The sequence below is a fragment of the Motacilla alba genome, chromosome 3, assembly GCF_015832195.1.
Source record: "Motacilla alba alba isolate MOTALB_02 chromosome 3, Motacilla_alba_V1.0_pri, whole genome shotgun sequence".
Classification (NCBI taxonomy): domain Eukaryota; kingdom Metazoa; phylum Chordata; class Aves; order Passeriformes; family Motacillidae; genus Motacilla; species Motacilla alba.
Window position 1 is genome coordinate 67,167,988 of NC_052018.1, and position 21,233 is coordinate 67,189,220.

Here is a 21,233-nt window from a genome sequence, read left to right on the forward strand (position 1 = left end):
GACTTCAAGGCAGTGAGCCCAGCTGGGGGTGGAGAAGGGATGTGGCTAAAATACTGTAAAAAAATCCCTTTGCTATCAATTGCAAGTCATAGCACTTTCTTAATAATGCTAATGGTGCTGTAGTATTAAACTCTTCTCAAGAGTTCAAAGCATCCCAGTCCCACCAGTGCGTGGGAGAGACCCTACAGCAGTCTTGTGTATACATGAGTGAATGCAAAGGTCTGTCACACTTGGTGAACTACAGGCCTTGTTCTCCCCAGCATTTCTTAAGGCAGAGAAAAGTCATGTTCTATTTAGGTTTTGTGAATAGTTCAAATATTTGCTTATAAATTGTGCCAGCTCTGGTGGGAACTGAGTTAAAATATTATCAAAACTTCCCAGAATAATTGGCAAATACAAGTGTTTGATACCCAGCAAGATTATCTGCTTTATAGACTGTTTTGTGGCATTAATTCTTATGGTACCTCAGCTCCCCTCATTAGCAGGCTTGTTATCCATGTTCTGTGAGGGAGAGTTCTGTATTTTAGGAGAGGTGGTGGGAGGTGTGTTGAGGTGCCCAGGACTGCAAAGAGCACCCTCCTTCCCCCTTCTTATGCAGAGGAGCTATTGCAGGGCTGATGCAAGAGTTCTCTGTGAACTATTTGTGTTTAGTTTCCCTAGCCCCTTGCAAGGGAGGGTGTCTCTGGCTTTCTGCCTTTTTGAGAAGACTGAGTGTAGAGAAAGTAAGAGGATTTTTTCTCTGGCTTTGGTGTTTTGTTTTTCTTTTTTCTCTTTTCTTTTTCTGACTTTTTTTTTAATGAACTTGGCAACTCTGTAAATCTCCCTTGGGAAAGCAGCCCATCTCCCGGAAGATTGCTCTCAGTGCTTCCAGCTTCTTCTGAAAGAGTCTTGACAACCAAAAAGCAAAGAACATCAAGGGCTTTCTGAGCCTGTTAAGATTTATGGGTTCATTTGCAACTTGGCAGCGAGAGCTGGCCTCAAATGCATCTCAGCAGAGATACCAAATAGCAACAGCCTCTTACCCCTCTATCCAAGAGCTGCTGCTCCTTTCTGTTCGCAGCCCTTTCCCTTGCTCCAGGGGCTGACAAAGGCAAATAGAAATCCCTGCTTTGGAAAGTGCAGAAGGCCCTGCAGCCCCACGTGCTTGTGCTGTGGTGGAACAGGGACACACTCCCTGCTTTCTGTGGGCTCCTGGCCAGCAGCAGAGTTCCTCTCAGGCAGTGACACAGCGCTGCTGCTGAGCTGCCCTTCCAACAAAATCCCCATGAGAAAAAACCCTCTGGTGAGCACAAGAGCCAAGCGAAATCAAGTTCTGTTTAGCACCAAAGTCTGATTTATTTTCTCAGACACTTTCTCAGCAGAGCGCACATTCTATATATTTTACAAAAAGATTCCTCAGTAAATATGACAGAAATTAAAAGGAAAAAGAAATTAAACATTGAGAGGGTTTTGAACAACCACTAAATTCCTGTGCATCCTCAAAGGAAAAGGAGAAAAGTTCATGCACATCTCCAGCAAGCCAAGGGCACCGTGTAAAGGCAGTGTGCCAATTTTCCCATGGATTTTTAAATGCTTTGTGTATTGAAATATGTAACGTGCATGCCAGACATGAAAATTAATGTTGACATGTACAGTTACATCCTGCTCCATTGCTCTCTGTGTTTTCTGAATGCTGCCATTTGGGACTTCCTCTGTTTGGGTGGAAGGTATTTTTCCACTCAGCATCACACTTTGTCTCCAGTATTTTTTGAGGCATATCACAGAGAATTTGTTCCATTGTTTTGTTTAAAGTCGACTTCCAATCCTTATGTAATATGTAGTGGATAAATTCATAAGCCACTCTGACAATCCATAGGACATATGGAAAAAAACTGTCATGTTCTGTGAACCTGAATCATACCTCCAAAATCCAAATTGCTGTTTCTTGGAGCCATCCACAGGGGCATAAGAAGTTGAACAGACACAGTATACTTATCTTCTGCAGATTCTTCAAACACCATCATCAAAAAACAACCAACAAAAACCCAAAAGCTGGTGGTGGTTTCCAGAGGGAAACAGGTCAAACTATCACAGCTTTCAAACAACTCATCATGTGATAATGTCACTAAGGGTAAATTACTGCTACCTTTGCAAAAGCAACAGAATTCCAACTTCTCATTGAGGACTGTGTTTAATTCCTGCCTGGAACTAACAACCCTGCACTTCAGAGAAATGAGATACTGCAGGGCCAGAGAGCTTGAAAATCCCACCTGAATGTTGAAGCATCAGTTCTAAGATGACTGGGAAAAAAAACAAACAAAACCAAAACCTAAACAAACTAAAAAAAAAAAAAAAAACACCAACCAAAAACTAAACAAAAAACCCCCACCATCCAAGGAAAACACAGAAAATGAAGAAATTATTGAGAACAAAGTGTTATAGATGAACATTTTATAATGTGTTAAAACATTTTTAAAACATGTCACACTGACATACTTAAACTTTGGTATAATGCCAAAAAAACTTCAGGATCAACCTTACTAATTGAATTGAATCTGAAGCATTTGGTGGAATAATGCAGAGATTAGCAGCTTTACAGCTTACTGAAAATCAAACATGTCCTAACAGAACATAGTTTACTGTATAATTGCATTATGGGGCCACATTTGGTAATGAAGGGTTAAGTCAACAATAGATTTCTTATTCAATACAGGAGAGAATTTTAAGCTTTTTTTTTTTTTTCTCTTTAGCATCATCTGGACTTCTGGATTTTTTTAATTACCAGCCCCGAGCCCTCAGTCCACACCAGGACTTACATTGAAGATGACTTCCCTGATTTGATTTATCCTCTGTGCATCCCTTTACTGAGAAATGTATCCGTGTCTTCCTTCAGGTGCTCTGGTGCACCTCCAGCCCCTCTGCTAGTGGTTCTGTGTGCTTTCAGCATTGCTTTAGGAGCACAAGATGCAGCTTTGAAAGCTCGGTGGCAGTGGGTTGGGCTTGAATCAGGTAATGACAGGGACCCAGAGCTGCCTTCTAGCAGAGAGCACAGCCCTGAGCTAGGGGAACAGGCCAAGTGACAGTGACAGGCAGGCCAGGGGAGAGCCCTTTGGTGAGGACCGGGGAGCACGGTTCTTTGATGGAAGTTGAACCATAGGTTAGGACTCTAAAAACACATCTAGTGTTTCAGGGCATTAATGAAAATCTGTGCCATCCTCAATCCAGGCATCAGTGAGGTTCATATGCTGACAGCCCAGTAGCCCTGAGCCCTCCTGCTGTCTTTCAGCGGAGGTGGAATGCAATCCCACTGCCGTGCATGACAGCCTTTGCCTTGACTTGATGCTTATACTTGTATTCCTGGAGCAGCTGTAATCCTTGCCATAACACCCTCTAAAAACAGCCAGTTAAGCCTCAGAATAACCTCTTCTTGCCCTGGGACTTGGGTTGATTAGAAATGGTTTTCTCTGGAGGTTTCACATTTTTCTGTGTCTTTGAATCATTACAGTCCAACAGGCAACATCATAGAATTACAGAATTGTTTGAGTTGGAAGGGACATAAAAAATCCTGCAGTTCCAACACCCCTGCTGCCATGGGCAGGGACACCTTTCACCAGACCAGATTGTTCAGAGCCCCACCCAACCTGGCCTTAAACACTTCCAAGGATGGGGCATCCACAACTTCTCTGAGCAGCTTGTTCTAGTGTCTCACCACCCACACAATTAAGAATTTAATCCTAAAATCTAATCTAAACCTACCCCATCTCAGTTTGAAGCCATCCCCCTGTGTACTATTGCTGGAGTTCCTCATTAAGAGTCCCTCTCTGGCTTCCTTGTAGGCTCTCTTTGGATCCTGGAAGGTTTCTATGAGGTGTCCATGCAAACTTCTCCAGGCTGAACAGTCCCAGCTTCCCGAGCTTGTCTTCACAGGGGAGGTGTTCCAATCCCCTGATCCTGGATACTGGGGTACGAGGTCATGACCTGGCTCATCCCACTGTAAGGATAAGAGGAGCACAGCTCCCTGCGCATGTTTGCTTGCCGGGCAGAGGGCGCGGCTGGGCTGGGCCAGTGGTCCCGGTAGGAGGCACTGGGGTAAGCTTGGGCTGTCTGGAACGATCCCGTTCCGCGGCTGGGCTCTGGCTGCCCCGCGGGCCGGCCGGGCAAGCGGCGCTGCTGCTGCAGGCGGGGCTCGCCGTGCGGGGGAAGCCGCTCGGGGCACGGGGCTGTGCCCTGCAGCGAAAGAGGGCGCTGGGTGTCCAGGGCCTGTGTGTGCTGAGCGCCGCGAGGGAAGCAGCGGCTCCCGTGGGCCGTTCCGAGCGCAGCCGGGCGCTGCAGAGCCCAGCCGTGCTCCGGGCACAGCCCGCCTGGCGCCCTTCGCTGGAAAGGGCACCTGGGAGAGCCGGGCCGCTCCAAGCCCTGGGGGCGATGAAGTGACAGCGCTTTGTGCCTGAGCTCGGAGCAGGGCTGAGGGCTCTCCGTGCCCCCCCCGTCCCGAGAGGCGCACAGGGACCAGCTGCAGCCGTAGGCGTCGCCGCTGATGGACACGGCTGACATCTTCTCCAGGAGCGGCTCCGGCCGCAGCTCAGAGCCGGGACTGCCGGCCCAGGCACGGAATGTCCGCTCCGAGCAGCTGCCCTGGCACCTGCCTGGGCAGCAGGAAGGCCCAGAGCAGCCTCTGGCTTCCCGCAGCGTTTCTGTGCAGGCATCGCACGGCGAGCACTGACACCTCTCCTCCTCTCTCCCCAGGGCTAACGGGACCTTTGTTTTGGCCCTGAGCTCATCGGCAACCGAAAGCTGAGCTTGATGTTGTCTCTCTGGATGGTAAAACTTGCATTTATTGCCATAGGTGCACTTTTTACCTGAAAGGATAAAAACAAATCAGACGGGAAGTTGTCACTAGCACCAACATCGATTAATGCACACATCACTTCTCCCCAGCTCTGGGGGTGACAATCACAGAAAAAAGAGGAAGTACTATTTTCAAACTCGGTACTGTTGACTCCAGATTTAAATATTGCTGATATTAATAGCAGGGTGAAGCAGCAGTGAAAGGAAGTCCCAGCTATTTTGGAAGTGTCTGATATTCACGTTTCAGTTCCTGCCCTCGGTGGGCTGGGAGGCCTGCTGCCACAAAAGGCGGCTTTAAAAACGGCATAGGGATTTACCTCTGAGAAACCTGCGCGTTGCTGGGGGCTGTTGGGAGGGCAGAGAGGGAAAGTGTTTGGATGGCCATTCCCAAGTGCTGCAGCAGAATCCACTCCACCAAGAGAGAAGTGTGTGTGGGCAGGACAGCCCCAGTGCCCGTGGGTGCTGTGTGCAGGCAAGGATGGATGGGCCCAAAACATCTGCTGCCTTTGCTGAGCTGCAGCCACTTAAGCAGGAGGGGGGAAAAGCATCACACCTTCGAGCAGCCCCAACCCGAGTGCCCACCACACGAAGCAGGACAGCATGTGGCAGTGGCCCCTAGCCCAGGGAGAGCACTGCTGGGAAGCAGGGGGCAGTTCACAGCATGGGGAGAAACCCACCATAAGGGCAAGGCTGCCATTTTTTCTCAGGAAGCACTGGCTTTTTGCTGAGGAAGTTACTTAAGGTGGGTCCATGCCGGCCTAATGGATCATCGGGAGGCATAAACCTGGAAAAGTAAAAGAAGCCACGGATGTAAGCACATGTCTGTGCACACTGGATGTGCCAGTGAAGTGCATTTCCCCTGGACACCTCAGCTATCAGGAAACTTGGGAGAGAAGAGAGGTCAGTATGAACACACTGAGGAGCACTCAGCTCAGCCTCGCAGGCATGTGGAAGAATGAAAACCTTCTCTCAGCAGGGATGGTGAAGGGCTAGACAGACCAGCTTCTTGTCTCTTCTAGCAAGCTACGACTGCAGAAACACAGGGAAAAGTCCTATTTTGTCATGTAGGGGAATTAAAAATGCTGCCAGCCAGCTTCCTCTCATGGATTTAATTCTGCTTCTTACAGGAAATAGAAATTAAAAGATACCAGCCCTTGGTTCAACACCACAAATTGGACTGGAAAGAAGCAAAGCAATGCTGCCATTCAAGTAGAAAAGTTCATAGAAGAGTGACGTGGGAGGTTTTAGGACCAAAGCTGAGGGAGAAGGACACTCAAGAAATGAGATAAGAAAAGCTGCAGTAAATTCCTTTCATAAAAAGGCTCACGCGCTCTGCTACTGATGGGAGGTACTCTGACACTGGAGGTGACCTGGGCCATAATGTTTAAATTCTAGGCTCTATAACACCATCACCTCTTACCTGTTACTGACGAAAGAGTACATGAGCAGTCGCTGCTCAATGAACCATTTCCACTCGGGGTTTTCGTTCTGGAGGTCCCGGTAGTGGTCATTGGAAACAATGACTCCATCCCTCTCATAAGCAACTTTCACTATGTAGCGATCGTCGTAGCAAACCACCCTCTTGCCCTTCACCTTCCGAGAGGGTGTGTAGACCAGGATTGATTGCTTTTCCAGCTCCTCAAGGATGTGCTGATCTGGTGGAGGGATTGGCACAAGTAGATGAGGGAAGCAAAAAAATAAAAAGAGAAACTAATTAATTAATTATGACCAGGTCTAAAACATCTGCTAGAAACCTACAGGAACCAAAAGATATTTCAGCACTTTAGGCAACTCATGGTGCAATTTTCAAATGCAGTGATATCTGGTGGTTATTTGACAACTTGAAAATCAGTCCTTTTACAAAGAGGTTTTACCTAACCTATAAATTTTGAGACACCCTTTTTTGATTTTTAAGTATTATCTGTAAAAGAATGCCTTGAATTCTACACCAGAGTCTGACACTGAATCCCTGCAGTGCCCTTTTTACCCTCCTAGATGCCAGAAGGCTCATAACCAGCCCTGAGGTAAGCTTTACATGGAGATAAAACATGTGTGATAAAATACATAAATAAACTTATTTTGCTGCTGTTGAGGACACCCTGACCTCTTGCCATTCCTTCTCTGCAGGAAGGCAGATCCGCCTCATCTGCAGACACCAAGCTGCTGGCACAAACCTGGCTGATTTCCAGACAAAATATTTCCCCACAAACTGAGTCTCCCTCTCCCCTCCACAGATTTCTGCTGATGCATTTGCTTCTCCCATGTACCCTCTGTGCTGGGTAGCAGGCTGACAGACAATAGCCATGCAGTAATGAACATCACTGGCTCCTGGCAGGCCTCAAAGGCTCCACAGACTCATTGCAAGCTGACAAACTCCTTCTTTAACTCAGCTTGGCAGCACCTTGTGCTTGTTAAGCAGAAGGTTTAAAGCAGTGTAACAAAGCCTTGTAAGCAATTTTAGCTGCTAGCCAGGAGCACTGAATGGGGCAATGAATTAATGACTCATTTAAGGGAGGGAAGCCTGGTACACAACTTGCACTGTGCTTGTCTTTACAGCAAAAACAACTGTACCAGGTTCTTCACAGCCCCTCTGACTCCAAACTGCACCTAATGGCTGCCAAATCACACCCAGGATGGTGACCTACCTGCAATGGGGCTCTCTTGTCGAGGGGGCTCCTTTCTCCAGCGTGGGACAAAAACCTTGATGTAAGTGTGCCCCCTCTCTCGAAACCAATCCACCGCCAGCTGGATCCCCCAGCAGGAGAACACCTCCTTGTTTCCATGACTGTAAAGAAAGAGAGAAGGTGATGAGGCAAAGCTTTAATGAAGCTTAGAGTTCTCTTTAACTGAGCCAGTAATGAAAAGGCAGAATAAACAGCTTTTGTGTCATTCACCAGTTTCCAAGAAAACAACTGGCAGGGTGTCCTGGTGGGACAGATCCAAACACCTCCTCCAACAGAGCCAAAGATTTATCTGAAACAGTTTGGATACTTAAAAACAGAGGTATCCTAGCCCCCATTTCTGTGACCCAATCCTATTTCTTCCATCTGTATCTGGATGGACTTAAGTTCTAAAGTACCATCAACATCTCAGGCCTTGTCAAACTCTTCACATGCCTTGACTGAAAAAGGTTTGAGGGGTGAGAGTTTCTTCCTGCACCAGCAGAAACCCCTGAGGCTCCTGTGAGAAACAAAATGTGGGAATTTTCTTCTGTGGTAACAGGGCCATTGGAGATTTTAATGGCTGAAGTGGCTGCAGGTGTGATCACAGGGCACTCCACTGAGAACCAAAAATGAGACAAGACATCAGTGGAGATGGCCATGGGCACCTCAGGCCCACTTTTGTCTTGCTCTAGTTGATGGATATTTTCTTCATTGCACAGAGAGGTAGGAAAGCCCTAAGACAAGTGTCCTAGAAGTGCCATCAAGGGGGGTTCTGAAGAATCCAATATGCAGCATAAGACAGAAAATAACCTCAAGAAAAACGACTGGGGGTGACATCCTTCTAAATGTCCCACCTTTCCTGAAAGTTCTTGCTGCTTGGCATTCACTTATCTAAAATTTGACTACAGCACAGTGTACATGTAAAGGAAGGTAGTTTGTTAACTACCTCTGCACGGGGAAACTAAAATAAACTGTAGACAAAGTCCCAAGTGGATAAATGCCATCACAGTATCTACAGAATGTTCATCCTTGTACTTTGACCTTTCTGCATAATATTGCCAGTCTCACTCAGGCTTTCACCTCTGCAAAAAGCCTTTGGGAATGACTCTCTTGGCTGCTCCACCCACCTGCACTGACAGACCAGTCAAGGGTGATGCCACAGCCTTAAATGAGTCTTCTACCACCCTCCCAGGGATTCATGTCTAGGATCTGTCTACACCAGCCTCATAACCAAAGCTCTGGTTTACACCCAATAAGAGTTTCTGTCCTGAAATAATGACCACAGATAAAAAATAGCACAATTTGTAGGAAGAAACCTGGCTGCCTATTAAGAGCTGCCAAGGAAATAGGAAGTCATTCAAAACCCTTAGCAATAATAAATGGTCTGATGTGCTTGACATATCTAATCTCCATTTTAGAACAGCTGTTTTGTTTGGTTTTAAAGGACTGGATCTTTCCAGGATATTCATAACATCATCTGGACTGCTGAATTGGAAGCTTGAGTGACTTTTTCAGATAATTGCCTTAAAAAGGCAGTCCAGGTACGTCTTTGATGCCATGACTCAAAGCAACATCTTAAATATTGGCTACTTGTATATATAATCCTGTGCAGAAAGTAAAGTACTCAAGCACAAGTGGGTCAGCCAGGAGGCTGAGTGGAGCAAGGAAAGTGAGGCAACTGGAACTGCTCCTCAGCATTGTCACCTAACCCAGCTGCTGCTTCACTGCCACAGCCAGACCTGTGGGCCACCTGAACGAGTCTGTACACATGCGGGGGCTGCACGTCCCCACGGAGCACCAGTGACTGCTGTGCAATGGAGCAGGGCCCTCAGAGCTTTCCACCCTCCCTGCCTGGGCACAGACTGGCTCCCGCCAGTCACCTTTCTCAGGCAACCCTGGAGGCCATGGTCCATAACCTATCCATGACCTGTCATAACTCAGTCTGATCTCTGCCTCTTGCCAGCGGCAAGCTACACTGCACTTGGGTCACAGACCTGCAAGGCCCCTCTCTCAGAAAATGGAGCAGCAATTCGGCATCTCTGTGACTCCAGCAGTTAATCCATCATTAGGATCCTTTTTAAATTGTGCCATTCCAACTCCTTTGAGAGGTAGTTTAGGCAAACCAACTTCTTTTGAAAACTGCAAACGGCCCCATCTCCACGATATCATGACACAATATCAGCCAAAGCTTTGTCAGAAAGGCCTAGGAAAAGGCCTCTGTAGCTGCCACAGCTGTAAAACTCGGTGTAAGTGCAAGCACTAGAGGAGATGGCAGCCTCTTTGGAGTGCAGTGATTATGTTTATGACACTTCCCTTTTTTTATTAATACAACTCCATTTATTTTTTCCACCAGCCTTCCTAAACTTCCCATGGATAGGCTGGCAGGTGGTGAAATTTCTCATTACACCTGATGGAAACACCAAGTGCCCTGGGATGTCTGATGAGTGAGACTGGCTGAAGGCAAGGTTATTTTCCATCCAGCTTCTCTGGGTAGGCTGATTGATGGTTGGAGACTGCTGAGCCAGTTGCTTTATTACCCTGGGGCATATTCATCCTTTTCAAAACCATGCACTCTACAGTGGGCCCTCAATGCCAACTCTGAAATGCTCCATGTTATGGACGAGTGTCAAAATTCATATTTGATTTAGGTGAATAGCAAATGTAATATAGTATAAAACATATTAGAAGTAGTTATAGGAATTAAAGGATTGGGTTTTATGGGGGGGGACCGTGTCTGGACATGTTTCAGAGAAACCAGGGAAAGACGGCCGGCAGGACTGAGAAACCAGCACACACACACATACCTCACCAAAAGACTACATTTACATGTGAAGCACAGCAGTAACTCAGGGTTTCGAGGTTTTAGTTAAGCGAAGAATTACGCCATCGACAGCACACCTGACTACTCACGACCGGAGGGAAGGAGCTCACACTATTCAGACTTGTAATCTGTTTCTGGGAAGTCTCTTAGTTTGTAAAAGGGACTTCCAGTAAGGGATGAATATTTGGTATTTAGAATGTTGACAAGGATATCTCTCTCGGTATGGGACGGTGTGGATTGTCAGCATGATTGTTTGAGTCCTGTCTAGCACAAGACCAGAAGTCGATGAATTATTCCCGAAGACATCAAGGACTGGACCATCTTCCATCAGATAGCATTCTACTAGACCGGAGAAACCTTTGGGACTTGCTTGATTAAGAAAAGGACAAAGGACTTCCTAGCCCACGGCAAGAAGAAGAGTATAAAACCGAGACTCGAGACTGCGATGGTGTGCCGCTGCACTCTGGAGCTGCCAGGGCTCAGAGCTGCACAGCGTGTCACCCAGGGTCTATTCCCGGGCTAGACTCTGTCTGATCCGTGGCTGACCGAAATTTTGTCATTTGAACGCGAAATAAATTTTGTACTTTATTATTATATCATAATTCGACTATGACAAATTATTTATAAAATTAGATTAACAATTTCATTCATAACACTCCAGAAACAGCAATCTAAGATATAAATATAAATGTTCAAGATATTTTTCTCCACACAGCTGCTACTTGAAGCTCTAACTTCTCGGTTGTCTCATTCCTAAACTGATGCTTCTGCTACACTTTTATGGCTGTTGGTATTGATGATGATGGAGTTTTCCCCAGCAAGGGAACCTAACAATCCTTTCCCCTGACATCTACAAACAGTCCTTCTCTGCCAGTCAACAGCAAACCAGAAAAATTAAAGCAAGGATAGTGAAAGCACTGACCAGGCTGACCCCATTAGCCCAAGCAAATGCCATTCAGCATCACTTTGAAAGGCATCCAGGAGAGGAGAGCAGCTGCTCCCTTTCAGTACCAGCTGAACTGACAAGCCCAATAGAGTCTCCTCTGTCATCCACAGGCTTGTTATCAAGACAGAGTTTGGGATGCCTGAGCAGAGCTGTAAAACCTTTGCCTTTCTGAAACTTAAACTCCTGTGTCAGGAGAGCTGAGAACAGAGCCCACGGCCCACCATGGGTAGTACTGACCCCAGCACAATGACAGGGTGGGTGATCAGCTCAGCCACACTGCCCGAGTGGGTGCTCAGTTCTTGTGCAGAGAGGCAAGAAAGACACCCTGAGGAGAGGCTTGGGTAAAGAGGCAAAGCAGGGCAGGAGATCCTAACACCTAGCTATCAAGCTCATGGCCCAGACAAGGCCAAACAATTTTGCCCTGTTGTGTATTTCCCACTCCTCCACTCCTGAGCTGCCTTGAGCAGGGAACCTCTTGGTTTTGCCTGGGATTTCTCCCTTCACCCACAAGATGGCATAATTTGCTTAGACTCCAGTTGCTCTGGATGTGCTTGGCCACTTTTCTCTCTAACCAGAGGGGTTACAGTCTCATCTCATCTCACAGGACGGCCAACAGAAGGAGGAAGCCTTCCTTTGCCCTGTCCCAGCCTGCAGGGATGGGCTTGGCCCTGCTGAGTGGACAGGGAAGTTAACGGAGAAAACAGATGGATAGCCAGTGCATCCTGGACTCTTGGCTCTGTATTGCTTGGACAAACAGAGGCCAACTCACTGCTGCCTTGGGACATGCCATGCACAGGGACATGCCAGGCTCCCCATCTGTAAGAGAGCTTTCACAGCACCAGGGCTGTGCTCAGGAAATGTAATTGGCCAGCAGGGGTTGATGTGACATTTCCCAGAAACAGAATGACTAAGGAGGAAATGAATCTATTCAATACAAGTCAACTATCAATTCCCTGATATTTATCTAAAACGAAAGCCAAATCAAAAGCCAACAAAAATTATACAAGCCAGGAAATGTTCCCAGCTTGTATAATTTTTGTTGGTTTTTGATTTGGCTTCCATTTACTTTTGGAGTTTACTTGCAAGACAAAGCAGTAAAACTGTGATATTGTTAGAAACCACAGTCACCTGACTTTATTTTCCCTCTCCTTAGATTAGTTGGGTGGTCTGTCTATCTGCTCATCAGATTTTCCTGGGAAACGTCTCAGGTTTAGAAATCCTAGGTGCCCATTTGGTAAGGGTGGGAAATTTACTGGTGAGCTCCAAGGGAGAGACACTGCCACCAACAGTGGGCAGAGGTTGCCTCAGAGAAGGTCAGAATGCAGAGCGAGCCTAATTGCATGTGATTGCATATTCATGGGCATCAAGACAGCAGGTCCGTAAAAGCTGCGCATCAGCCAAAGAACAGGAATAAGCAATAGTTCATACATCAAATGCATCGATCCAGCTCTCACCTGAAGGAAAAACACACTTCAAGACACCAGTTTTAAAAGTCAAAAGCTTCAGAGGAAGAGAGATGCCTATCAGGAGACGGGGCTCACCTCATGGCGACATTGCTGCCGTCGATCACAATGGGCCTCAAGGAATCTGAAGGATCACTTTCATCTTCTCCCAGCCACTTCGGCCCCGGTGCGGGGCTGCACGATCCACGGGCAACCAGCTTCAGCTGGGACGGCTGGGCCTGGTTCTCCAGAGCTTGAGGTTTGCTCCCCATCCGAATCAGCTCTTTCAGCACATCATCCTCCAGGGCCTCTTGGCCCAGGTTCTCCAGCACTCTGCAGATATCCTGCTTACCATAGCCCAGCTTGCAGAAAAAATCCATCTTGCTCTGGTGCACTTCCACCCCTGCTGCAGAAACTTTTCTGGAGTGTGGTGGTGCTGCTTTGCTAGAAATTGAACTGGCCAGTGCCATTTTAGCAAGCGTTTATGTTCCTTTAATCCTGATGATGATTCTGTCTTCCCAGCTGTGTCCCACAGGCATCAGCTTCAGGGAGGGAAAGATTAGCAACAACAAAACACAAGCATTAAGGAAGAACATGCAATCATCTCAATCCTTTGCCTAGTGCACAGCAGAGACCAGCAGATTAGCTGTCTTCTCTCTGAGGAGACTGTCCAGCCTCCTCTCAGCATTGAAGCTTTTTTCTGGTCCGCTCTGAGTTATAAAAGCACCCGAGTGTCCCATGCAATGTTCGTCACTCTCCAAATACTATGTCAGACAGGTGTACTTGGTGAGCTATGCCAGGGTGCCTGCACGCAGACAGGCTGCATGCGTGAGTTGGTTCTTCAGACTTATCTCACAGGAAATGACACAAAGGGGATTTTCAATTTGCTGTGTGGTTTCTCAGCCCGAGATAAAGATCTGTCAAGTTTTACTGGAGGGGCTCAGATGCCATAGCAACTTAACAAGTATAGCAAATTTCATCCAGTGATTTAAGGAACCATGCTGTTTGCAAAGTATCTGGAAACAGATTTTTTTTTGTAGTTTTCTCTTTCCTACTATGTGTCTGTCTGTGTGTATACAGACATAAATTCTGAAACTCTGTCACTCATCAGTTCTAATGATGCCTGACTACTCTTTTCCTGTTACTTGCTATTTTGGTGAGGCTTTTATTTTCAGAGAGGCAGCTTGTTTTTTTGAAAGCCATCGGGACGGTGCTTTGAAGCAGGTGATCCAGGAAGTGGTTTCAATTTCACTTATGTTTATTGTCAAGGTAATTCAGAAATGAGTGTGCAAACACAGCAAAAAGCTACTTCATATTCTCCAGAACTGCACCACGTAAATTTCTGGTCTACCCAGTCAATGAAGGTGATGGGCAGCACAGTCAGGGATACCCAGAGCTGCCCAAGCCCAACAAGCATGACACGGAGAACACCCAGGGTGACCACTCATCTGTCAAGCCAAACACCTTCAGTCACTGCTGGCTTGCTTGCATTGAAGCATGTCTTGTCACATCACTGCAATTATTGGTGCTACCTGGTTAAAAGCTGGGGCTGGCTCTTCTCTCTTCTCCCCACATGAGGGAGGTTAGGGTGACGCTCTTCCCTTTGCTGACTGCAGTCAGATGCAGATTTAACCAGGCAAACAAACCCCTCCGTGCTGAGCCCAGAGCCAGAACCACATCCCACCCACCAGCTCCCCTTCCCAGCCTTCCAGCCACTCCCTGCCCAGCAGTGGGCCACCCCAGGAGCCGAAAGCTGGAACCATGTGGAAGAAGGCATGGAGGTACTGGAAACAAGCAGCTGGGAGAGCATTCAGAGTGAAGCTCCTCCCCAAGGCATAAGAGCCTTCTCAGGCTGGGGGGAAGAAATCCACACTGGGTTCATTTAATTTTAAACTGATTAGTCCAGCAGGAAAACATGATAATTAGTTACAACTTCACCTAGTGAAACTTTGATTTTTACTTTTCTATGTAGCTTTATAAATTTCAGGTATTCTCTAGGAGAAATCTGGCACTCAGTTAAAAAATGACCAACAGCATCAATAAAATAAAACATACTTTAAACATGTCATACCTGTAAGGGGGAAACAGTTACCATGTGTATTTTTCCATCTAAACTAAAGCATTGCTTATTTTAGTCAGTGACTGTTTTCCTCACAGTGCACTCTGTGACATTTTTTACATCTAATTCTTGTTTTTAATTCATTGACTAAAGATGAAAATGCTTTTTCTTTATTGAAATGTTTTCTCATCTTTGGAACAGCTACTGTCTGAGCTGAAATACACTGATGTAACCAAATAAAGCAGAAGCAGTCACAACTGGGCTAGCACCACAGTAAAACCTGCTTCCAGGTATGCAATTAGTGGCTCCAAATACTTAAAGTGTGCGGCTTCATTTTTTTAAAATGCCTAGACTTTTAAAAATAAATTATTGCTAATTAAAACTTTTCCTACTGTATCTTCAGGTTAAAAAGATTTACCACATGTTTTAATTGTCATTACTATTATTTTCATTATTATTTTCCTGTACTTCTGTCTACTCTGATACTTTTTCTTTTTTTTTTTTCTTTTTCTCCTCCTTATTTTTTACTATCAAAACAATTTCCCATGTTAGCATCACATTGTGTTGCATGGATGTTTGTCCTGGATTTCACCTGAAATTAGGTTCTTTTCAATCCTTTAGAATTTTACCAGCTGCAGAGGGGGCAGAGGCCACGTCCAGCTCACAGCCTCCAGCACACATGAGCAGGTGCTGGACGAAAGCTGTTCACCACAGCACTTTCCTGGCTCCATCCCAGGCAGCACCAAGCTCGTGGTGCATGTCTGCACACTTTGCTTTTTTTGGCAAGGCTTGGTCCCTCTGTGCAAGCAGTGAATCCCCTGGCTTGGTGAGCATGGGAAGCACTGAGCTCCGGATGGCTGCCTGGGCTCGATGTGATGCAGAAGCAGCCATCACCAGCAGTGCGGGAATTCTGCAAAGTGAACCTGGATTTCTGCTGCAGTGTGGCCAAACATCATAAATGGGTGATACGGGCACTGCAGGGCTTTCACCACACAGAGAATAATTTGGAAAAACTGAGATGGAAGCCTTGGTCACAGAAAGCACTGAGGTCACCCTCCTCAAGGGAGAATTAAAGGGCAATAAAATCCCTGGCTTACACATGAGTAAACAGTCAGGAGTGTGCCCGAGTCCAGCATGTCAGCTGGCTGCTTTTAACCAGCATAAAAAACACAGCAAGAGGAGAAATTGTGTATCACAGAGTCCAGCTTTTGCTATCACAAACAGGTTGTGAAATTCCATTTATAAACTTTATGACCTTCATGTGCAAACTGCCTAGATTTCCTCCTGCCACTTTCCTCCCTTCATCTCAGCTGATCCCACTGGAATCTCATTTGTTTTCACTCCACTGAAAGCCAAAGTCTTTTCATTTGACAGAATAATTTATCCACAGATTATGGTGTGCCCATCTGATGCTCTAGCTTAAAAAGCACTCTCCAGAGATTGTTGTGATTCCTCTTACAGATACACACACACACAGAAGAAATGGCTTCAGTCAGATTTCCAAAATTCTACTTCAATCTTAACATTTTAGAAGGTTAATATTTCAATGAGTACTTTTGACAAAAAAAAAAAAAAAATCAAAAAAACCTCTTATGTTTTCCTGCCTTTGGTATATTTTGACAGATTTTTAAGATTAGAAAATTATAATTAAGAACACTTTTCCAAAGAAGTGGTGGTAACCACTACATCTTGAATGACTTTAAAGAATAATTTTTCCTTCCACCAGGTGTTCGCTCCTCTTCCGACTGGTCAGAGCAGCACCTCCAGCAGCCTCAGGGCACAGAACCACAACCAAGGACCAGTTTGGCTCACAGGGAGTTAGGGCTCTTCAAAGCCCCTCAAAGGCCTGTTCTGCCCAAGCAGAGGCAGAGGGGACAGCCTCTGACAGACCTGACATTGGTCAAGGCAGAGCAGGATAAGGTCTTCTCCAAAGTTCATGTGGATGCCAAGCAGCACAAGGAGCACAGCTACAGCTCCCTGCCACCACAGTGTAGCCCCTAACAACTCAGGGCTGGACCACTTCACCCCTCTCCCCCCTTCACCCCTGGGAATGACACTGCAAACCACCTAAGACTGACAGCCCATTTGAGCCCTGCCATGTGGTGGGGCTGCTCTACCTTCAGAAAAGTAAGAATTTTTATCTTCACACATGAAAGATGCACATAACTCTTCATAAACTCTTCACAGCAACACCAGACATTTGTTGTCTTGATGACTAAGGAAAGATTTGCCTTTTTCTTCTCCACCTTCCCTGCTCCGTTTGCTAAAAATAATAAAGTCAAACTCCCCAGGGAGTGAGCTGTGCTCACAGGTAACCCCTCTTGCTCTGCACCTTACCTGGCAGCTGTTCTTTCTGTGGCCCAGAAGTGTTGTCCCACCATCCTCCAGCCAGAAGCTGGATTCAGAGCAGCAGCAGGCTCACAAGGAAGTCACCAGCTTGCATTTAGAGGTAAGGCTGATGTCAACTGAGGCAAATAAGTGCAGTGGGCAGAACTCATTTTTATAGGAAGGCTTTACTTCCTCATTTGGCAGGCCATGCTCTCATATAACCATAGTTTGATAAACTTTCACTTCATTTTTCAAAAGGAAAAAAAATAAAAGAGGTTCCCAACACATCTCTGTTCTGAGTCACAGGCAAAAATTAGTCAGACTCACTCCAGCAGGGATGCAGAACACTGGGCAGTGAGAACATTGCATATGAATTCTGGGTCAAGTGAAACATTTTCCATGAGGGTCACTGTACCAAGTTAGCACAGCTTCATTCCCATGCATCTGGCAAATTCCTGACATCTGGGGAGATGTGGAAAAAAATACTTTAAAAAAAAATCAACATTTTGCTTAGCACCTGATACTGCAAAGCCTCGTTCAAACATTTCCATGTCTGAAGAAACCTGCTCTGGGACACTACAATGAAACATCAAAATCCAAACAACCCCCTTCAGCCTGCTGGTGCCACAATTGAAAGAGTGCTTCAGAGATGCTCACAGCAAAGTCTGACAGGCACTTCTTCATGGAAACCTGAGGTTTTCCTCTGCTTTTTCCTTACCTTGTTGGCAAGAAATACACCCCAAATCAAATTGTAGGCAGCAAGAAGGGTTGGAGACTCAAAGAGGGGTCAACCTCTGGGACCTTTAGGATACTTCAGACAGCTCTTGCATGTGCAGTGCCCTCTGCCCTGAGGGATGACTGGGGCGCTGTGCTGTGCAAGGAGAGAACCTTTGCCACTGTCAGAAGGCAACACACCAGAGCAGGGTTGACCTTTCCCAGTCAGAAATCCCACTACCTGCATACTTTGTAGGAGTAAGCAGGGTGGCCAAACCCTTTGTAGTGGTATCCTGTTTAACCCAAAGAGTGTTTGCTGGTTGCTGCCAGCCTCACCCTCGCTTTTTCCAAGTGATGGTTACACTTTGACATCACACCCTGGAAACTCTCTGGGAGCCAGGATGCCCTGCTGCTGTGTGAAGCAGTGCTCTGGCAGTCACAGGATAGAGGGGCAGGACACAGCCTCCTCTGTCCTACTTCTGGCACACTTCCTCTAATCCACAAAGCTGGGCAGGTTAAGGCTACAGAAACGGGGAAGTGTTCCTAGAGCCACAACTAAAGAAACATGTTAGCTCCCTGCTGCCCAGAGCAGCTGTGAGAGCAGAACAACCTTTGACTCCGCTCTCCTTGGAATCAGAATCACAGAATGAACTAGGCTGGAAAAGATCTTTGAGATCATCAAGTCCAACCTCAACTCCAAACATCCCTGATGAGGAGGGATCTTCTCTGCTCTGTGTAAGCTTTTCACACCTCATCACAAGACCACCACGCAGCAGTACTACTGGAAAGAAAGTTGCTGCATATTTATAACCCAGGCAGGCAACAGAGCAAAGCACACAACATTGTGTGGTGTTGTTTTAACCCCCACTTCTCGGTAAAATGGGGGTTTTACTACCTAAATAGGAACAAACCTGAGATTATAAAAAGAAAATAGAAGCCAATTAGATAAAAGAAATCTCATTTCTATTGAAGACCATGTCATGGCTATAAAAAGCCATGAGCAAAAAAGACTTCAACATCATTCAAACTGTGGGCAGTCAGGAAGACCCTCAGCCAGTTCCTGAAACCTGTTTACTTAGGTGATCACCAGCTACCAGAGAGAAGATCATGAGAAATAAAGAAGCTTATTCAACTTTCCAGATGGCCTCACACCCTTTTGCTCACCAGCACAGACACACGTTTGAGCACCGAAGGCTGTGGTTTAGTACACATTTCCTTTCTCTGCTGTGCTCCCTTTCGCTGACAAGCATGCTGAGTTTTCCCAGCACAGATTTACTGCTGCTCAAGGCCATTGTTATGTTGAAGAGAGAAAGAGCTGGAGTAGTTTTCACAGGGAAGATCTCCCCAGTAATGGATGTTTCAGTGCTGAGGACTGAGGATTTACTGGTTTGGGAAAGAACTAGACCTTCCCCAGGAACAATCACTGCCAACCTCAAAGTGGGGCAGCCTTGTTGCAGCAGCTCCTGGAGGCTACAGAGTCGACCAAGCACGACTTTGGAGAAGGCTCCCTGTGCAAAACCACTTTCCTGGTGGTGTTACGTGGAAAAACCACTCTCTTGAAACTGGTTCTGTGGAACACCTCAGCTGTTTTGGTCTACACACCTCAGTGAGGTATTTGCTTTGCTAAAGGAAACAGTCACTATTGCATCAGCACAAGAGAAAAGCTTTATCACCCTCTTCCTCATCTGAAAAGTTTACCTGCTGTGTACCAAATGAGCACGTGGCCACAGTAACACGGTGAAAATTCTTTAGCCCCTAACCAGCAGAACAGAGTCAGAATAAAGCAAGTGCTAAATCAAATGTAGGTCCATTGCCAGGAATATTGTTAATAATTGTGGAACTAACACATTCTCCATCCTGCTTCAAGTGAAAGTATTTCCCTACTCCCTTCAGGAAGTCTCAGGTCAGACCCTCAAGCCAAACTCTCTAAACAGTATAAGCTATGGTCCTCATTCTAATTACAATTTTTTACTATTAGGTGAAATCTGGATGTTTGCTGCCAGTGAATTTCTTTCCTTGTTGGAGACACTGAAAATTCTGACTTGGAGACAGGTGTTCACCCTGAAAGCCTACATCACTAACTCAGCAGGTCCTACAGGAGCACCAGCTCAGTTCCTGACAGGCAACCCTGTATTCACACTGGCAGAAAGCCACTATCTTTAGAAGAGGTATTTCTACATGCTTGCCAAAATGACCACCTTTCCTAAAACTATGCCACTGTAGCAAGCACTCCATCTGACCACCGAACAGTCAGAACAAAAACCAGGAAAATCAATTTCAGTAATGCAAACAATGGTAACTTCCTGGAAAACTGCAACCCTTGTCCATAATGTCTGATGTAGCAGGATCCCTATTTGGCTGGCCTAAAATATCTATTTTTCCTCCTTTTATATAACAAAATACTGCTATGACTAAGTTGTTTTCCACTGGGCTTAAAATAAAAAGTACCTTTTACAGAGTCAGAAAGTCCCAAACAAGTTTCAAGTTCAAAAGTTTACTGCCGTTCAGGTTAAGATTTCAGAAGGCTCTTGGAACTGTCTTTCAGCTTCAATGATTTATTGTAAGCCCCTAAGACCTAAACCAACATACAGTTTGCTGGTACCTTTTAACACAGCTGCCACATTTAACCAAGGTGATCCTGGCTCGCTCACTGAGAAAAAGCACATTCCATCAGTGGCCAGACCAAGCATTTTACACAAAAATACCACCCTGAAGCAAGTATTTACATAAATCTGACTGTAATTTAACATTTTTCAAATTGCTTGCACCTCCTCTGTGTGCAACAGGTGACTGACAGAAAAGGAGAGACATTACCCATGCTCCAGCAAGCTTACAAGCGAAACCTGTAATCCTGTTGCCAACGACATACAAGTTCCACATGAAAAAAAAATCAGGCTACAGGAGGGTGAAATGGACAAAGATAACAGCAGCAACAGAATCAGAAATTGTTCTAAACCTCTTGGAAATTTTAAAATGCTTGTCCAAATAACTAATAGATGAGGGCAGTGGGGGAGAATTTGGTTTGGTTTGCTCGTGTGGGTGTTAGGGCTGGGTGTGGTTTTGACAAGAGGAAGGAAGCAGGTAGAGCTTTATCTCCAGAGAGTAAGGGGTACCACACTGGGTTTGGGCAACTCCCACCCTGCAATGCCAACCACTTGGATACATTTTTGCTACTTCCACTGATGTGTGTGATGTCCATGAGATTAGAGAGAGATCTCTGTTGCAACCTACCCTGCTCCCACTTGCCTCTAGTGCTCTGCTACCAGATCCTATTCATAACACGGCTTTGGCCAAGTCCACTCCAAGTCTTGGACACAAACTCAAGGGATCTACCAAGAACTAAAGAAACTACAACACGTGACAGCAAAATAGTCACAGACTTACTTAAAATAGTTTAGAGTCTACATCACATTTTTAAGCTGTTGTAGGTAAAGGA

The 21,233-nt window shown here is 45.9% G+C and overlaps 1 protein-coding gene across 1 annotated transcript; it reads right to left on the reverse strand.

Annotated features, from left to right (window-relative positions):
• Positions 1-204: 204 nt before the first annotated feature.
• ZC3H12D (zinc finger CCCH-type containing 12D) lies at positions 205-17,231 on the reverse strand. The gene is made up of 6 exons (XM_038133408.1): positions 17,093-17,231; positions 12,796-13,238; positions 7,470-7,609; positions 6,245-6,479; positions 5,502-5,608; positions 205-4,835 (listed from the first exon to the last, which is right to left on the reverse strand). The coding sequence occupies exons 2-6, from the start codon at positions 13,164-13,166 to the stop codon at positions 3,901-3,903; spliced, it is 1,788 nt and encodes a 595-aa protein (XP_037989336.1). The 5' UTR covers positions 13,167-13,238; positions 17,093-17,231; the 3' UTR covers positions 205-3,900.
• Between the last annotated feature and the right edge of the window lie 4,002 nt (positions 17,232-21,233).